Below are 20,759 nucleotides of genomic sequence, written 5' to 3'. Positions count from 1 at the left end.
AGCGCTGTGTCTGATCGTATTTCTGGTGTCCACACACAAGGGACGAAATGACCACCTCACCCCTCTTGTTGGATGCCCCTACACATCTCCTCATTGGACTCCATGTTGGTGTTGGGCCAGGGGACCGGGCAGCGTCCTTCTTCCCATAGAATATATGAGAACATTTTTTTTTTGTTGGATCCACTGGTGAATGGATCAGAAGTTAGAACCAATTACTGAGCCAAGTGGAATCTAGAATCTGGTTTTGAATTTTAACCTTATTCCCTTGAAATAAAGGAACATAGAGGAGGAGGAGGAGGAGCGTAATCTTGGCCTTTTTTAAGTAGCTAACCGTTGAAAGGAAGCAAATGCGTGGACTTCAGTGTCCTTACTTTGCTTTAAAGTTCAAAAGCTAAGTTGGATTCAAAGTATAAATGGTCACTTCTCAGTAGTCAAAGGATCCCACTCTGTCCACCCACCACCACCAGCAGAAGCCAAGTGACCCAAAAAATAAAAGAGTTTTCTCACTGCAACCACCTCAGCTAGTCAGGAATTAGAGAGAGAGAGAGAGAGAGATTGAAATATAGGGTACACTGCAGTTTTACAACAGAGAGCTCACTCAGCTTCGCTTTCTTCTTTCCCAAAGCAAAGAAAGAGAGAGAGAGACAGAAAGAAAAGCAAAGTAAATTCACATGAAATTTAAGAGATTAAATTTTTGGGAACTTGAAGAACTGGCTACTCTCTCTTTCATCTGCCTTCTGGGTGTAAAGGGAATAGCTCCAGAGTCTTATCATTTCCCTCTTCTCTTCCACTACTCCACTTGCTCTCCTCCTCCTCCTCCTCCTCTTCCTCCACACACCACTCCACCCCCCAGCTTCTTTGCTTCTTTTTGTAGTAGTACTGGCTCTCTTCTTCTCTTTCCATTTCTCTCTGCACCACCACCACCACCACCACCACTACCATTTAATTAGTTTCAATACAAGAAAATCAAGTAAAGAATAAGCCACCAGAAGCAAGAGAATTGAAAAAGACTACTTACATCAGCATCTAAGGCTATAGTTGTGACCACAGAAGCAGGAGTCCTTGGAGAATGGGTGAGACCAAGACTGTTTCTCTTCTGTTTCTGTCTCTCTCTTGCTTTATGGTTTTGAAACCAATAGAATACATTTTTCCCTTCTATTTTCCCAAACTTCCCAAGTTGAACTGTGATTTGCTCTATTTGTTGTGCATTAGGGGTTCTCATTCCACCCTTATACAACATTTCAAGGATCCCAATCTGTTCTTGTGTTGGGTTCCACCTAGTTCCTCCTGAGTGAGCCTCCACCTTCATGATCAGTCAATAGCTATTAACTTGTGTAATTAAATAGCACAAGAAGTAAGCAATTTGTCTGCAAAGGATTCTACCCATGAACTTCAAAAAAAAAAGAAGTAAACAGTTCTTCTTTGAAGTAATCATGCATACCTGAGGAGTATCTCTCTTTTCGCCGGCGGCAGATCCACACTTTCGAGGGCCACTTTCAGGCTTGATGAAGCTCTTGATATCAAGGGAAGGGATGGTGTCAGAAGTAGTAGTAGTAGTGGTGGTGGTGGTAAGCTTGGGAGCAAGAGGACGGAGGCGTTTGCAGCCAAGTGAGAGGGAGGGTTCATGATCCCAGAACCCACGTGTGAGCTGATGCACCTTCATGTTCATGCTTCCCATGAGTAGGGAGATTATCAGAGAGTGACTGATTATATAGAGCATGAAAGAGAGAGAGAGAAAGAGAAAGAAAGTGTGTTATTTAGGTGGGAAATGAGTTGGTGTTTGGAAGAACAAAGACCAAATGATGAGGTGAGGTTGACTTAGTGAGGGTTGATTAAAAGAAAAAGTATTAGAGAGAGAGAGAGAGACTTATTGTATTTTAAGTTGTAGAAAAACAAGGACCTAAAATGATAGTAGAAAAGAATAGAAATTTTCTAGATCAAACAAACAATCAGACACAATGCTGATTTATGTGGTTCGACAAGCTTGCTTAGTCTACGATGAGATGAGCTCTGCTTCACTATTAATGGAGAATACGGTTATAGTCGCTAGTCCTCATATCTCTCAGAATATAGAGAAAGAGCGAAATAAAAACATCTTGATACATTTATATAATGACACCCTATATAAATACATTTTATGAAAATACCCATATAATTCCAAAAAAAGATTCTTAGGGATATAAACTTGTCAATGTAGTACGATACCAATTAAGGGTGTCAAAACTAAACCGAAACCGTTAATCGAAATCGAACCGAACCATATAAATCGAAACCGACAAACCGTTTGGTTAAATGATCCGGTTATGGTTTTAAAAATGACACCGTTTATTTAATCGATTTGCTTTGATTTAGGTTGATTAATCCAACAGTTTCAAACCGTGTAATCCAATTAAAACCAATTATAACCAAAACGTCTAACCGTTTAAAAACGTAACAAATTTTATTTTTTATAAATAAAAAGTCAAAACCTAGCAAGTAGCAACTACTAATAACTATTAACTAATAACTAGTATTAATAAATAGAATAGAAAATGTGTGTAGAACCGTCTAACCAAAACCGTGTAAAATCGTATAGAATCATTTAACCGAAACCGTTTATCAAACGGTCTAGGTTTTGATGATGAGACCATTTAATTAAACGGTTTGATTATGATTTTTACCCTCAAGCAGTCAATACCTAAAATGAAACGAACCATTTAATCAAAATCAGACCGTTTAACACCCTTTGTACCAATAATGAAGATTAACATACAAAGTGGGTCAATTCCCAAGTTGCATAGATGACATCCAAGGATGAAACCCATCTATCCAGGATGCCATCTATACGGCTTAGGGTATATGAGAATGGTTCTCACACGAGAATTTGAGGTATACTTAACCACTATTTGAAATCAATCCACTAATGTAAGCGACGGAATATATGACACCGTACTCCAACATAAATGTACGAACGGAACAAAATGAAATGAGAGCAGAGGAGGGTGTGTCTGTGTTGTTGTTGGCCTGTCAAATCGGGTCCTTTTTTTTCTTGCTTTCATGATAAGGTCTTCTTGCTTTTCGGTGGCCTCTTTAGTTGTCTGCTATGCTTTTCTTTCTGTTTTCTGTAGTAAAGTTATAACGAGGGAATGAAAAAAAAAAAAACACAAAGATTCCTCCAATCCCCAAAATTGAAAATTGGAACCCCTCTCTCCCTACTTTATCAAGATACGGATTGTGATTTGTGAATGCCGACTTATGTGGTAGAGAATGTCGGACAATTCTCTTTTTATAAGTTTGAAAGAGAGAGAGAGAGAGAGAGAGAGAGAGAGAGAGAGAGAGAGAGAGTCATCTTCTCTTGCATTCTCGCTTTGCCTCATTTTCTCCTTTCTCATACCGAAACTAACCATTGGACCCGGACCCACCTTCCAAATGATGATTCTTGAAGTTTTTTTTTGACCGTCTGATCAGGATCAATTGGTTGTATGCTCGGGATGTGCATCATTCGTGTGCAATTCTTTCTACCTACGGTGCAATACAATCAAGCCACGTGTGATAATCATTTCAATTTTTGAACTTTAATAATGATAAATTGTGGATTTCTTAGACCTAATGTTTTCTACTCCCTGATTTGGAGCATCGTTCTTGATATACCCCATCAATCACGAACGAACGAGTAAAAATTTCCCTTTTCCATAGTTACCAACTTGTTTCTCTGCAAAGTCATAATTATCTACCATATAATTAACTAGTTTATAATCAACTCTTACTATCTAAGAGCTGTCGATTGATGAGTAAAAAGTTTCTCTTTTGTTTCTCTGCAAGTCATTATTCTCCTTTGATACCAATATCGGCCAATCTGATACCGATACTTCAAATCATGATCATAATTTTCCTTTCATATTTTCTCTCATTCATTCTTCATGTCCTATGAGATCAGTTGTGCAATGAGCATTAAGTGAGTTAAATTTATCGAATGAGCTCAGACAACTAAAGTTTACGAAAAATCATAGTTGAGTGTATTTGTCTAATTGCTACATAGACACAATACATTGTATTACTCTCAAAGGTGCCCCTTAAGTTCATTTGCTTTTGGTTTAATATGGTACCGAAAACTTCAATAAAATTTAGCTCATTCATTACCTTCAAAGTGGAACCTAGCTTAGCTCTGTCGAACTAAAACGGGAAAACTACCAAAGATACAGCAGGATGGAGGAAGTTGATACGATGTTTATCTATTGGTAAGGGCAGTCTCGCAAAAGAAAGGTTTCTCAGCGTACAGAGCAACCAAATGGGGGTTTTTTGTTTGTTTGTTTCGGGAGCCCTCTTCCACTGATATGGCAGTTGTTCTATCGATAGCTTCATGAGAAACAGGCTATCGATTATATTGGAATTTTGAATAGAACTCATCCTTAATAGCTAGTCATTAAAGAAAGACGTGTCAGAGTTTCTATAAGCTTTCATATTAGATTCTTAATGTGAAATCGATTGCTTTCGTATGAAACCCCAACATTATTAGAAAGTTCAAGTGATTTCAGGTGAATAGGGTAGTAGAGTGTTCAATAAGTGGACACGTTGGGGGAAAATTATCTCCTCCAGTTCTTTGCCCGATCCAATAATAGGAGGAAGGGTGGGCTCCATCTGAGCAGAATGTTTAGATAAGGGTAGGACGGTCATTGTGCCCCTTTTATTAGAGGGATTGGAGAACTGGACCGGATAGAGAACTGGAGGGATAAAGATTGGGAGGGGGAGGGGGAGGGGGGGGTGGGGGGGATCATGGGTGTGGGAGTGAGACCCACAATTAAGTGGAAATTGAATTGACGAGTATCTTACAATTGTGTTGAGACTTGAGATAACGACATCATTAATTACTTGTGATTGGAAGAATTCCAGTAAAATTAGCCTAATTAATGAGAAACAGTTTAAACTTTTGGGATTTCTCATTGGTGTCTTCGGTCAAAGATAAAGTTGGATTTGTGATTTTGGAGGGGAGATCATCATGGAGCCCACACAGTGGAAGAAGCGGTGCAAATGCATCATTAGGGAAGACAATGTCATCATTTGCACGTGTCTATGGTCCCACCTAGAAAAAAAAATATATTAGTAATTAAATAAAACAAACTGTTGCTTTAAAATCTATTTTAATTAATCACTAATTGAATTCTGTTGCAGTGGTTCTCTAGGCCATGCAGAATAATACCACATATAATAGTCAATAGCAATGAAAATTAATCAAAGAATTACTTTGACCAATATGCATTTATATTAAAAAAAAAAAAGAAAGACAAATATGTATTTATTTATTTATTTATTTATGGGAAAAGAACGCTATTTGGTTGCGTGCGGCATACGATTCCTGCCCCTAAATACAATAGGCCGGATTGCGTAAAATGATTACCGACCTCTATAGAAAGACGAAAATCCTTATGGCATAGTGGTCATTTTGCATGGTCCTCCTCTGTCTAAGCGCAGGAATCACACGGTTGCATGTGACCATATGGTGTAGGATGCGCTCAGACATATGTGGTAGGCGAAATGACCACTCCACCCCCTTGAATGGCCGAAATGACCACCTCATGTGTCTGGGCGTAGTTTGCGCTCGCAGGCAGAAAATAATTGCCCAAAAAATATATATTACCCTTGGCAGCGTGGAGGGTACTTTCTCCGAATTTTTCTCCTCTCAGGTTCCTTGCCCTGTCAGGTTCGTAAGTTCCTCGGATAGGGAGGACGGAAATGATGACCTCACCCCACTCGGGCAGTGTGTTTGGACCGGTCCCCTATGAGAAGAACCTACGAACCTGATCGGATAGGGAACCTGAGAGAAGTTAGATTCACTTTCTCCTCTGAGGCTTTGATGATATGAGACTATGACTATATGATTACATCCATGGTAACTCGAGCTCTTTCTTTCTCTTTACTTGGATGGAACATTCAAAGCTAAGACTAAACCAACATTTTAGGGACAACAATATTATAGTAGTATCCAAGGTGGGGGGAGGGGGTGCAAATAGGAGCAAGGATCTCTTTTGGGGTCAATGGTGAATCATGGGTTCAATATCCTAAAAAATAGGATTGGAGATATCCTTGCTTTTTTTGGGAAAATTACCAATTCAAGGTCCATGATAAATAAGCTTATCTTAATGATCATATGATTTAACCACACATAAAAATGATGTAATGATTCTGATAGGTGGATAGAATGTGAATGGTCTCTATATATTACTTGTCAATTTTCAAAATGGTAGAATGTTCTCTGTGCCCCAGCGCAGGTTACGCCCAGGCACATGGGCTTGGCACTCAGGGGGCAGGGTGGTCATTGCACCCACCCCCATGAGCTTGGACGCATCCTGCGCTGTAGCACAGAGAACAACACCCCTTTCAAAATATACAAATTCAACCATATGCTCCCTCATGTATTAATTAGTCTTGCATTTTAAAAGTTCTGTTTGTTACTTGTCATATTCTATTTGGATTGAAACTTGACATGCAATCAATGGATTTTGAGGTCTACTTATTCATAAAATTGGAACCCATCATACATACCAAATGATATATTTTTTGATTAACCTAGTACATTTATGGCTGATCATATATATATTTTGCTCTTTTATTTTTATTTTATTTTATTTTTTTTTCTCTATAAAGTCATCCTTAGACTTAAATCACATTCAAAGCTACCCATTTGATGCATGCGTGATGCAACAAAAGGAGGAGAAAATATGTATTCGGTGCCTACAATTATGGAATGTTTTCTCTTACGCATGTTGCTATATGCTATTGGTCTTGTTCATTCACCCCTATTTACATTGTGGCTCGCATTTTATAAGGGTTTTTTTTTTTGTTGTTGAATTTATCATAAGAGGGCAAGAGAGTCATTTCCCAAAGAGAGAAGAGAAGATGAAACATGCTGGGCACCCTGGCGGCATGCGCCAACCTTTTCCTTAAATAATGAATCAAATTTTCTTCACCCATTAAGAAGAGGTCTTTTCTCTAAGATTATCATTGTACTTGGATAGGATTTTGGGAACAGTGAAGAAAAAAACTCCCGACCCTCAATGGATAAAAATCCTCTCCAATTCTTTAATCTGTCGATACCCGGCAATATCATCTTCGCTGCGCGAAATGTGGCATAAAACTATCCTGTGGTGGAGATTAATTTGCACCATTTCAGGAACCACAACCTGATTTGATAGCTGATTCCTCCCACCCCATTTTGGCAACTGTGAAGAAAAAAACTCTCGACCTTCAATAGTGTTCTCTTCATCTACTTTGAAGAAAAACAATTGCCTTAAATAATTCTAGCAACGGATTTCATGCATCGCATGCATTGAGTACTGTTGGATGGGCATATGAAATGACCAAAGACCTCCCTAGCTATAAGACAAGCTTGATTGGGGGGGGGGGGAATCTCCCCTATACGAGTCTTGTCCCTAATAATTTTTTGGGTAGCAGTTTTCTGTCCAGAAGAGTGGCCTACACCAGCATTCCCATTTTTCTATCTGTCTCCTCCTCAAAACAAGGAGGCAGAGATGTCTTTTCATACGGGAAGGAGAGCGATAAACTCATGAGAATGCTAATGTAGGCCACACTCTCGAACAGAGTTTTTTTTCCCAAATTTTTTATACCTTACTATATAGAAAAAAGGAAGTAGTTTTCTGTCCGGGAGTGTGGTCTACGCCAGCACTTCCATGTGTCTATCTCTGTCCTCCTCAAAACCAAGGGATAGAGATGTCTTTTCAAATGGAAAGAAGAGAGATAGACTCATGGAGTGCTGACGTAGGCAACGCTCCCCCCAGACAGAGAACTTTTTTCCATAAAAAAATTTGGCTTTAACCGTTGAACTGGTGGGGTCCTCTTCCGGATGAATGCATGACCTATTATTGCAAGGGGTTAGGCAATTTCTCCTCAAGGCAACACTGACTATTGCCTGAATTGTTGTGTCCGAGGACACTTCTTGAAGACACATCTGAGTGGTATTGCCCTTTTTAACAAAAAGAATAAAAAAATATTCCCCTATTTTTTGAAGCATTATTGAAAAACATTATGTGAATTTGGTCGGATGCATTAGGAAATGCTATGGTCAACATATTCTTGAAATTCGAGAATTAATCAAATGTCCACTAATTAAATGCCACATGTAAAAAATAGCCAATAATAATGAAAATCATCAATTTAGCATGATAATTTTATGGGAGAATGAAAGCCACCCGGTTGTGCAAATTGATCGCCACACTTCTGATCATTTTTGAGGTTTTAGGGGATGTGACAGTCATTTTGCGTGCCCCTATATCAAGGCGTAGGGGTGGCGTGTCTGACGTGACCAGGTGGTGTTCTCATTCCCTAATTTTATTTAAAGGTGTCAATCCATCAGTTGGATCAGTTTTGATCAGGCTGAAATGGTTTTGGTCCAGTACAAGGCTAAACCGACACCATATCTTTTATGCTACCAACTGAGCGATATCCTCCTGAGCCAAGTGGAGCATGCATGAAGGACTCAGATGCTTCTTCTATTCTTTTCACTGGTACAGCTTAAACCAGAAGCTCTTTCCACTATAGTAAGGAATGATGCTAATGGAATGACATATTACCGATTGTAAGCTATTTATTTTCTTCTAATATAAGCTCCTTTTAACCAAAAAAAAATCAGAGACCTTACCCGTGATTGCTATGTAAGGTTTTGTTCACTGAGGATTCGAATCCCTCTCTTTCTGCACTTTCACCCAATTCACTTCACGAACCACCTATCTTTCTGCCACCCACTATTAATGCACACGGACAATGTTCCTAACATTCTCCCTTTTAATTGAGATATGAGAAGGTTGCTTCTTAGCGCAAGTGACATAGAGGAACACACCAATGAGGTAGGACAAAATGATACTATAAATTAGAGGGTAGTAAGGTCTTTTGTTGTGAAAAAGAGAGTGATAGAAATAGAGGTGCTAGTGTATCCTGCCCTGGTTGTTAGAAAAACTTCAATCAAAATAGGCGAAGTGTTCTCAATCCATGAGTATGGCTCCTATATATACCTGCATGGGGGCAATAGCCAGGAACGCACGTAGAAACATCAACAAGGAGGTCATTTTACATTTCATTGGGGGGGGGGGGGGGGAGGGGGGCAAGGCTGTCATTTCACCCCCATGTTCCATAAAGATCACACACGAGGGTGTAGTCAACTACTTTCTTCCCCCATGATCAACTTTATTTCATCCTCGCGTTTTCATTCTATTGGAAACCTTTTTAGCTTGGAAACTCATGGAAAAGGATCGATCGGTGACACACCATCACCAGCTGTGATAGATAGATAGATAGACATCTCTTAATTCATGCCAAAACAAAGTGAGTTAATAGAACAGAATAGGAGACATCATCATTACTGATTTCGATATTTATTCTCCATTTTGGGACCTGCAATCTTTCTTTATCTCTACATCAAAGAATCAAAGACTTTGGTTTTTGGAAATAGTTTTTCTTTTTCCAGTTTCATTTTCTTTTCCTGAAAAGTTACAAGAGAGGAAGAAAGGAAAGGAAAGAGAAAATGGGGTCACGAGCATGATCGGATGGTAAATAAGACATTGTCTAGTCGTGCAAAAGAAAGTGGGCACAAAGTGTTTGCACGTAAAGGGTTTTGTTGGGTTTAATGGATGACAGTCTTTGAACACCTAAACCTGAAGGGAGAGCACTAAAGAGAAAGAAACAAAAAACCCTTCAAAAAAGGAGAACCATCTTTCCTTTCCTTTCCTCTCTTCTGCACAGACTTGCAGTTAAATATTTTGACTCTTCTCAAAGTCTAAGGGTCTCTAAAACAACACTACAACAAAAGAGAAAAAAGTTAATGGATTCAAATTTCTTTGGAGAGACAAATAGACTTGTCCTTCAATTTGTTGATGCTGTGTTATGATCAGTATAGTGTCGATCATAGGATCAGCTGATGTGGCATTCCATTAGTTAGTATGTTAGGATCTACTGATACGATCATAGGCTTTAGGGGTATTCTATTAGTTGTTAAGGGTAGATGGGTACTTAGTTGTTAGATATGATTTTATATAGTGTAAGGGGATCAATTTGAATCCTCTACTGTCGAGCTGTCCGACAAGACCCTACTGCCAAGACACAGTAAATCGATAAATGATCGCTTTACCCCCACTCGAGCAAGGTGCTCGAACAGGGATAAGGCGGTCCGTAAGGGAATCGATTGCAAAAGGCATCAAGAATTAATCAAAACTCTCTTCTTCGTCTATCTTTTTAGGAGGCCGCTGCCCTATAAACCCGCATTTTCTCTTTTCCATTCCCCAACATTAATTGTATCATGCTGACTCTCTTATAATAATATATATATATATATATACACACACACAGTCGATGATGATAGTGATCATGCATGGCTGAAGTAAGATCTCTCATCATATCACTAAAGTAATTTAGTAATTTAAGTTCAGATTCTGCAAAACCAATGGCTTCAATCCATTTTGGCAGAAGCACCTAACTCTGGTCAGTGCAGTCTATGGGTCCAACTCTAGGAACCTTACCAATTATAGAATCAATAATAGGGTTAGATACCTATAGCTTCATTAGTATTTGGGAAATTTCAAATTTCAAGGATATATATATATATATATAATGTTTTTAAAGTCAGTGATTTAGTAAAAAAAATTATGCTTATTTTATATCTTAAATATTAGTCAAGAGAATAAGTTAAATATAGTTTAGGTGGATTCTCTAAGGGGCCCTTAACATAAAGTAGAAGCTTTCAGGTGAATGGGGTATGGCCTTATGTAGGTTGTAATCATGTCCTTGAATCTTTAGCTACTTTATCTTCCACCACCATAGAGGTTGAATCTTGTTGCTATCCATTCTATTTCCTAATACAAATATGGTGATTCATAGACAAAATAGTGTAAGACCTTCTTTTCATCAGGGCTTCATTTGGAAAGCTTTATTTCTATTCTGATGGTAATGAACCGAAATGAATTAGAAAGGAATGAAGGAGGTCTGACAGGTTAAAATCCAAGGAGAAAGGCTTAAAATTTAACACCAATTGGAACAAAGGTTTTCTCCCTTAAGTTTTAAATGGTCTCTAATTTCACAATAAGGTTGAAAGGAGTTTCAATTCCAGTGGTTATATACAGGAAAGTAGGTGTTGTGTGTGTGTGTGTTGGGGGGAGGGTACAATGTCTTGTATCCCGTCGCTTGCAGTATTGTGCTGATTCCGAAGGGCCATTAAGAGGCTATTCTTTCTAACATCATTAGATAGGTGTATCTTGTAATCCCTTGTAACCAATTTGCAGTAATCTCACTTGTAATATTCCTATATGGGTACTTTCGTAAAGTGTACCTATGTAACGAGATTCTTTCTCTGTAATTTAATCTGAGAGAAGTGTGAGTACAAGTGACTGTAACCCTATTCTCCATTGATAATGAAGCAGATCTCATCTCATAATGGACGTAAGCAATCTTTCTAAACTATGGAGATTATTGTGTGTATTGTGTGATTGTTTGCAATTTCCATTTTTTTATGCATTCTTTTAAGTTCACATTTTTTTACAATAGGGGTGAAAAAGTTTTTATTGAAGAAGAAAAAGATAGCAGGAGCGCAAAGGCAGCCTAGCAAAAACAAATCAAGAGCAGAAAAATAGAGAAGTTAAAAGTTTAGTTTCTTGGATATACCGAGCAGATTATCTGATGCATGCACAAATATGGGTGGAGAGAAAATAACAAAATGAAGATAGAAGATATAAGACAAAAAATAGGGAATATTATTTGCTTTATCGACTTGACGTCTTGGTTTTGGTGAAGAAATCTACCTCATCTCTTAAGAGATAAATTTCGTATTTCAAGATTATCTTCTATTACGTTGGCCTTCTTTAAATAAGTAGTACAATTTAACTGAACAACTCCATAAGCCCACAATCTACTAGACAACTTCTAATAATTTCTTCCATCACCACCGTAACTATCCCAACTCCTAATAATTACTTACATAACCCTATTTACAACTTCACACATCTAAAGCACATAATAATCCATCCTCTTAAAATTGGTCTTGTTATCCTCCTATGGCCTCGTTTCTAAAAAGAGAAAATGTAGGGAATCCACCGGTGACACCATGTTGGAGTTCTGATACCTGATGATGAGTGCACAAATATGGGTGGAGAGAAAATAGAGATGAAGATAGAAGAAATAAAAGAGAAAATAGGGAATATTTTTTGCTTTACTGACGAAGCCTAAAGTCTTGGCTTTGGTGAAGAAGCCTACCTCATTCATCTCTTAAGAGACAAATTTTGGATTTCAAGATTATCTTCTACTACGTTGGCCTTCTTTAAATAAGTAGTACAATTTAACTGAACAATTCCATAATCCCACGATCTATTTAATAACTCCTAATAGCTTCTTCCATCACCACTGTAACTATCCCAACTCCTAATAACTTCTTCGATCACCACCCTAACTATCTCAACTCCTAATAATTAATTACATAACCCTACTTAAAACTTCATACATCTCATCCACATAACATTACCCTTCTAGGTTATGGTGGTTTTAGGTTTCATAGTCTTTTATAGGTGTCTCAGCAGTTTAGGATACACAATTTAAACTTTCAAATTTGATAAATGACCTTTTTAATGTAGTACATGTTTCCCTGATGGACCTAACCCTGGTCAGTGGATGGAGTCTGGGTCCAACTTTGGGGACCTAATCAATTATAGAACCAATAATAGGGTTAGGTACGGGTCCATGTTTTGGATACCCCCATAACTTCATTCATTACTATTAGTCAAGAACGAAAAGGATAAATATAGTTTAGGTGGATTCTCTAAGGGCCCTTGACATAAAGGTACAAGCTTACAGGTGAAGGGGTTATGGGGGGGATGATTTTTGAGGTAGGCTGTAATCATGCCCTTGAACCTTTAGCTACTTTATCCTCCACCACTATATGGGTTGTTTCTTACTATCAACAAATTTGGTGATTCATACACAAAAATAGGGTAAAAGGTCTCCATCAGGTCTTCACTTGGAAATCTTTATGTTCATTCCTTGTTTGGCAACATGGATAATGATTTGATAACCCGATATATTGGATTAGATGAAGGATTATCGAAAGAGGTCTTTGGAAACAGCCTCTCTGCAAATACAAGGGTAGGGCTGCATACGTAATGACCCTTCCTAGACCCCATAGTGGTGGGAGCCTCGTGTATTGGGTGCTTTTTTTTTATTATCGAAAGAGGCCAGGTCACTTCCATCTTGCATAGAAATATTTATTCCATTCTGTTGGTAATAATGGAAGACGTAGAAGGATGATCATGTTAGGCTCCCCACACCATCCATGAGATGTGGTACCTAGATCCATAGATGATGTGAAATTGGGTGGGGAGGTTACCACGTTGGGGAGATGAACTGAACTCCGAACAAGGGCATGGTGTGAAAGTTGTGAAACCTAAATGATTGTAGTGAATGAGGTCTAACAGGTTAAAACCCCAATGAGAAAAGCTTATGATTGAACAACGACTAGAACAAGGGTTTTCTCCCCTAAGTTTTAAATGGGCTTCAGTTTCACAATAAGGTTGAAAGGAGCTTCCTGTCCTTATATGTAGGGAAGAAGGGGTGAAAAAGATTTTATTGAAGAAGAAGAGGAAGATAGCAAGAGCACAAGGCGCTAAAGGCTTATAACAAAAAGGCAGTCTAACAAAAACAAATAAAAAGCAGAAAAATAGAGAAGTTAGAAGTTTTAGTTTTTTGACAAAATTTTTCTCTACGCCCGGTGAACTATCAGTCATCATTTTAGGGTTCATAAATTCCTATAGAGTTTTAGTGTATCCCTAAATTACCTTTTCGATACCTCCCACACATGCATTTGAACCCGCCTCAATGGATGGAGCAATCGAAACACAATTCTTTCTTGTATACTTGGATATGATGGTTTTTGGTTTCTTAGGTTTTTATAGGTCTTAGTTCTTTAAGAACAAGACGTATCTAGTGCACGAGACTCCCACCACTATAAGATCCGAAGAGGGTCATAATGTACGTAACCTTACCCTTGCTTTTGTAAAGAGACCGTTTCCGTTACTTTAGGATTCATAATTTTAAACTTTCAAAGTTTTACGATTTCAAATTTTATACAAAGAACTGATTACAACCATATCCATATTAATTGATAAACTCTTATCATTGGGATTGGTGACCCTACTAACTCTCTTAATCCTTCTCGCCCCACCCTCGTTCTTGCTGCCAAGGACACGGCAGGTGACTTCATATTATTATTCTCTTGAAACTTTTGATGCAGGACAATTTTGCATGCCTCATTCATAGAGGAAAAACCAAGAGAGTAATGTCATCTCTCCAGCTCTAATGAGTACCATCTTGTAGGGGTTTAAAATTCTGTCAATCACGCTCCGTGGAGGGGTCAGATCTGCCTCCACCCGTCCTTATATGGATAGCTGATTCAAATTCGTACAACTATAGCATCAATATTGCTCTTAACTCTCTCGTGAACACTGCATGCATGGATTACTTTACCCCCCCCGGGTGCTTGTTTTGGTACACACTAACTAGAAGTGCTCAATAACTTGTAATATATCTCATATTGGTGGAAGTGTTTGGATTTGGGTACAATTTATTCTTAGTCTTGACTTGCGGTCTCAAGTTTGCTAAAGATTTGGGAATTCAACATTTGTGGGAGGAATGCGAAATGGCAATAATGACATCAGTTTATTCCAATTCTATCCCTTGGTGTGTGCGTAAAGATTGGATCTTTCTTCAATTTTTTTTTGACGTCCATTGAGTGAAAAATCTTTCATTGTTATAGAGAAGCTAATTTGATTGCGGATTATTTATCAAAATCTTCAGCGAAGAGTAGTATCTCTTTTGTCTTACAACCTTTAATTTCCTCCTCCTATAATTAGTGAGTTGGAGGTAGACACTATGGGAAGATCCTGTTTTCGGACATGTTATTAGTTTTCTTTGTACGACGGGTCGTCTTCTCCTATTGATGGCTATGCCATAGTTGGGAATTTTGATCTTGCTTCTGGTTTCTGTTTTTGGTTTCCTGTTCTCTTTTCAGGGTGTGAATACTTTTTTTATTCTTCTCTTAATACAAAGAATCTTTTAACGAAAAAAGAAGATTATTGTAATAATCCTTATAAGTCTTCACATCGAGTTATTCACATCTGATGTAGGATCGATTGTTTCCACGTAAAACCTAACAACCTCCTTTCCACGTGGGAGCACATGTGAGAAAGACCCAACAAGGAGGATCTCACTTTAGTGATTCTTAGTAGAATTTAAGCATTAGGTGACAAATTAATGGATTATAACATGGACTAATAACCACCTCAATTTCCCTAGCTGTGATGATCAAAGGTGTTCCCTGCAAAGCTTATTCTATATATAGTAGAGGAATTATAATGTCCACGAATGATGACAACCTCAATTGTGGAACGTTGATCCGTCTTCTTCATGGACCCCACCACCACCATGTCTCTTTTGACTGTTTGTTTGAATGAAATGAAAAAGTAAAATATACAACTCTTGATTGGTTGATTTAGATGATTTGAAATCGTGCAAATTCCTCTACCCCTTTTCTGCAAAATTCCAAAGTTTTAATCATGATGTTTGGGGATGCAATGGCAGCCTAGCCTTGCTTTATATCTGGGTTGGGCCTATCTTTGTGGCCCATGTGATTGGGCTGGGCTTGGAGTCTATAGATTGAACCCTAGCCTGGAATGCATAGTAGTGCTTAGACCATGTGAATTCTCATTTTGATTTACATTGTTGACAAAATCTACATTCCTAGGTTAGCTAGGCTGCATCGATTTCACCTTCTCGAATGATAAAAATAGTTGTTTTTATCGTCTAAGAATACATACCAAACACAGCCCTAGAGAATTCATATTCGGCATCTGCCAAGAATAAGAAGAAAAATAAGAAGTCCTCGGACTTTAGGGTCTGCTCTGATGTGAGCCTAGATGTTGTGTGTGAGGGAGACTTTATTAACGCGCTTTCCCCTCCTGAATCTGGAATGACCCCCCAATGTAAAGTGAGTTCTGAGGCTGCTAGATCATCTGTCGCTTCTTTGGAGGGGCTTTCGGAGTCCATGCTAAGGGATGTCATCGCGGATCCAATCTTGGAACCTCCTTTCCTTTGCATTCCTGATTGGCAGCCTCCTCCTTCTTCAATCTACCTTTTGCATGATACTAAGGAATCTTCGAAGCGCGCGCACCAGAAAAGATGATGATTTAGATGACCATGGTGTCTATACGGGATGGAGTCACCACCTAAGATTTTCCCCTCCTACCTTCCTTCCAAGGAATGAGAAACTTAACTGTGTGTTGACCATTTGGTTCTTGTTTTTCTTCACCTTTTTGCCTTGTCTAAGGCTTTGTGGTGTCTCAAATTTTGCTTGTATCCAGCTTTTAGGCTTTATTTTCTTTGATTTTTACAAAAAAATTATAGATAAAAGGTTTCGTACACAATCATGCATGATGCACGACTATGCCTTCAACCGTTGGATGAAGATGAGAAGTCGTGTATTATACATGATCACGCCCATCCAATGGTTGAATGCACAACAAATTTTTTTTTTAATTTTTGGTTGGGAGGAGGGGTGGGGGTTATACAAATTAAAAATGATGGGTTGCTAGTGCTGCTTCTTATGTCTTCTTCATTTTGGTTTCCATTTTCCATTTGAAATCAAAAGTGATGGGCTTTCTCTTATTTTCAATTTTGAATTAGGTAGACGGCTTGAACTAAATTGTGTTTGATTCAAAATCAAACCAATCTTAGGAAAGTATCCATTGCATGAGGCTCCCACCACTGCGGGTCTGGAGAGGGTCATAATATACACAGCCTTACCCTTGCTTTCATAGAAACTATTTCCGGAATAAGAACAATTTGAATAATTTTAGTTGGATTTTGATTTGGGTTAAATGTAGAAAACTTTCTTGTAGAATGGAAACATGTGAGAATTGAGATAAGTAGATCCCAACAATTCAAATGCACACAAGGAAAATTGAAATTTCTTTAATAATTGTTGTGTAACTAACTAAATAAGTTGTGAAATATGATAAATAAAATCTTCAAATACATTTCTTAGTCCTATCATATTTTTCTATTCAAATCCAAGTAATTTGGTTGAAAATAAAGTAAATTTTGATTACTATACTTAGTAAATTAAATTAAATATATAATCAATTATTATTGATAATCAGAAAACATTTTTATTTTATTTGGTTTAAATTAAATTTCCATTCTTGTCACTTCAAACATTTCAGAGCCTCGGTCCTAAATATTCATAAGCAAGAAAAAGAAAGCAGATGGAAGCATTTAGGGTGGGTCGTACTTAATAATATTAGGGCAACATGAAGTTATAGCAAAAAGCACAAGATTATGAAGTTCCATCTCTAAAGGTTTTCATCTTCGTGAATTTATAGGCACTTTGTGATGATATTGAAGAAGGCTTTATGGTTCTAGGCATTGGTATAATGTATCTTGGAAATCTTAATGTTTGCCTAAGCGTTTGAGAGGATTGGGTTTTCGATCTAGTTTTTTCTTTTTTTTTGTCCATGATAAGGTTTTACTGGTGAAGTTAGCTTGGAGACTGCTTAGTTACCCAATCACAAGTGCTATGGACCCAGATTCTTAAAGCAAAATATTTTCTTACAAAATAACAACAAACGCAGCGTTATTCCAACTTAATGGGGTCGGTTACATGGATCCAAACAAACAAAATAGGTAGAACTGAGGTCTAAACAACAAGAAAGAAGAACACCGAGAAAAGAAATGAAAACATACACTGACAAATGAAATAAGAAAGATGAAAGTAAGAGGAAAGAGGTACAACCCAGCAAGTCTGGGTCATCAATGCTAAATGGGGTCTACTACATGGATCCTTGCCCTCCAATAGGTTCTATCCGAGGTCATATTTGGTATAAGGCCTATACTATGCAAGTCATTCCTCACAACTTCTCATATGGTCATTTTAAGCCTGCCCCTCTTTTTGCTCTTTTAATTGTGATCATATTACTCCTAATTAGTAGGACGTCTCCAGGCCTTTGTTGAACGTGACCATACCACCTCAAACGTCTCTTTCAGAGCTTGTCATTGATCGGGACAACATCCAAGTCAGCTCTAATGTGCTCATTCCTTACTTTATCCTTCTTAGTTTTCCCACACATCCATCTTAACGGTCTGCTACACAAAGCTTTTCAATATGACACTTCTTAATTGTCCAACATTCTGCCCCATACTTCATAGTCGGTCATACAATCCTATAGAACTTTCCTATTTCGTTGACTCTTTACCTAATTAGGTCATTGTCATTTGTCATGTTCTTCCCGTTACCAAAAAAACAAAAAAAAAATTGTCATGTTCTTCCACTATTAAAACAGATGATTTGTTGTAGGGTTATGCAACATTCTCTACTTTTTTATTTGAGATGAGCCTTGGGTTCCTGGCCTTGAAGATTACAATGTTCCTCATTGTATCAGATGACTAATCGATTCCAATTTGTGTATGAATTAATGAGGGGAGGTCAATGGAATGTAGGTTTGATGGTCTCTTTGTATACTGCTGATGTTGCCAAATCAATCTTCAATCTATGAATATTTGTTATTCTCGTCTCTCTAATTTTGGGTATCTTTCTAATCGTTTGGTGGTAAAGTTGTTAATTAAATAAAGGAAAAAAGATCTCTACTTGGTGGTGTTTCTTACGCTCTCTCACAGGCACTGTGAGATGATGTCTATGCCCCTGGGTAGATACCCAGGTGTGCTCACCCATTAGCCCAGACGCTTGTGTAGAGACCATGCGATCAAGTACAGATCTCTTACCCCTTTTTTTATTAAGTTTTTTTTAATGAATCTCTAATTATTAAGTTGATATGAATAGCAGATAATCTAAACAAATCAGCTTTAAAAAGTAATTATCAATAATCAATTTACAAAATTCAATTTCACCTCGACTAGTAGGAGACAAAAGCCTCACAACAAACAAATCCATTTAAGGGTACGTAGTAGTAAAGTTGCCGGAATCATAGTATTAATTAAGTATTGTATTACTCATCTAAAGTACTATAATGATGATATTGACACAAATATGTCATAGTTTTGAAATCCAGATTGAACCGGGGGTCTAACTGAAAAACCGGAACCGCCCCTTTTGGTCCAGCCATACTCAAGACTGCCCTAAGGGTGTCAAACGGTGCGGTTTTGATTATACGGTGCGGTTCCGGTTCGGTGCACTTTTTGCAAGCTAGAAATCAAAACCTCACCGGATAAGAATCACCCAAAATCAAAATCGTTTTATATGCGGTGCGATTTTCGTGGTTTCTATTCGATTTTTATTATATGGCTAACATCCGGTTTAAATGCGGTTTGTCATACCAGTTCACATCTGGTTTCAACTTTGTATCCTTTAATTCTATCATCCATTTCCTTGTTATGTGAGAGAAATTATATATTTCATAAACAAATTAGAATATAATTGATAAATCAGAATATCACTAACAAAACCTTATAATTAATACTCAACCTTCCACCTTTGTACCCTTTAATTCAATTAACCAATTTCATAGACAAATCAGAATATATCATCGATTTTGCAAAAGTAAAGAATAAATAATTACTATGGAACTCCACTGCAACTTTGAAACCACTCTAAGAGATGAGACCGTGAAAAAGACAAAGTGAAGTGAACGACTCAACGTTGAGGAGAGGTGGCCGACGACGTAAAGACGATTTCGTAGCCGTGTTAATTGGTGAGTATGTAACTAACTACTAAAACCTAAAGAGTAAAAGGTAAAGGGATTAGTCAATTAGGGTAAAACGTAAAAGAGAAGAGGATTAGACAGTTATGGACTCTTGGATTCTATCCGGTTCTATCCGGTTCAAAATTGACGGTTAACCGACGGTTATCCGGTTTTGAACTGAACCGAACCAGATAGAGAACATGTGAAATCAGAATCGCACCATTTTTTTGTGATCCGATTTGGTTCGATCGTAAACGGTCGGTTCCGATTCGGTATTCGGTTTCGGTTTCATTTTGACACCCTTAGACTGCCCTGCTCGAATTGGACGGTTTTAACAATACTGATGGTTTGGTTCATTGTTTTTGGGCAAGAGATTTTTGCTTGGTCGCATGATCTCTACACCAGCATCTGGGCCGATGGGAGAGAACACCTCGATATCCATCCAGGGGGCAAGGGCGTTATTTCATGGTGCTTTGTGAGAGCGTAGAGGGTGCAACCAAGCATGGATTTTTTTCTCTTGTTTTTTATTTTATTATTAGGGAAAAAGAACACTATTGGGTAGCGTAGACTCCATGCCCATACACAACCCAGGGCAAAATAATGGTTGTCCCCCCTCCCCGCCCTCATGAAAGACAATAATCCCATCCATATTGATACTCTTGCACGCTGTAATTGACCCTTGTGCTGGTGTAAGGTACAAGCTACCAGGCAGAGAACCCCCTATTTTATATTATTATTTTTTGCTTAGGATCGCTGCCAGGTCACATGGCCCTTGCACCCAAATACAGGAAGGTGAAATGACCACCCCGCCCTTGTGGACCCACCCCTGTTAGATGCCTGTGCACCTGCTCCCATTGGCCTCTCGTTGGCGTAGGGGTACATGGCCTAGCAACCCTCTCTTCCTTTTATTTTTTTGTAAGTTCGATATTTATTTAAGGAAAATGGTTTTTGTGGAGGAGTGTGGTGCTTGTGCCTAGACACATGGGGGAGAAATGATTCCCCCCCCCCTCCAAATGCGAAATGATGCCCTGGTTGACTCTTCCGTGC

General features: G+C 38.2%; 1 protein-coding gene across 1 annotated transcript; it reads right to left on the bottom strand.

Moving 5' to 3' along the window:
- Positions 1–555: 555 nt before the first annotated feature.
- On the bottom strand, positions 556–1,774 carry LOC122661181 (WUSCHEL-related homeobox 4-like). The gene is made up of 3 exons (XM_043856520.1): positions 1,442–1,774; positions 1,019–1,303; positions 556–909 (listed from the first exon to the last, which is right to left on the bottom strand). The coding sequence occupies exons 1-3, from the start codon at positions 1,718–1,720 to the stop codon at positions 727–729; spliced, it is 747 nt and encodes a 248-aa protein (XP_043712455.1). The 5' UTR covers positions 1,721–1,774; the 3' UTR covers positions 556–726.
- Positions 1,775–20,759: the final 18,985 nt, after the last annotated feature.

The sequence above is a fragment of the Telopea speciosissima genome, chromosome 5, assembly GCF_018873765.1.
Source record: "Telopea speciosissima isolate NSW1024214 ecotype Mountain lineage chromosome 5, Tspe_v1, whole genome shotgun sequence".
Classification (NCBI taxonomy): Eukaryota; Viridiplantae; Streptophyta; class Magnoliopsida; order Proteales; family Proteaceae; genus Telopea; species Telopea speciosissima.
Note: the sequence above shows the minus strand (reverse complement) of the source record. Positions and strands in the feature narration are given on the sequence as shown.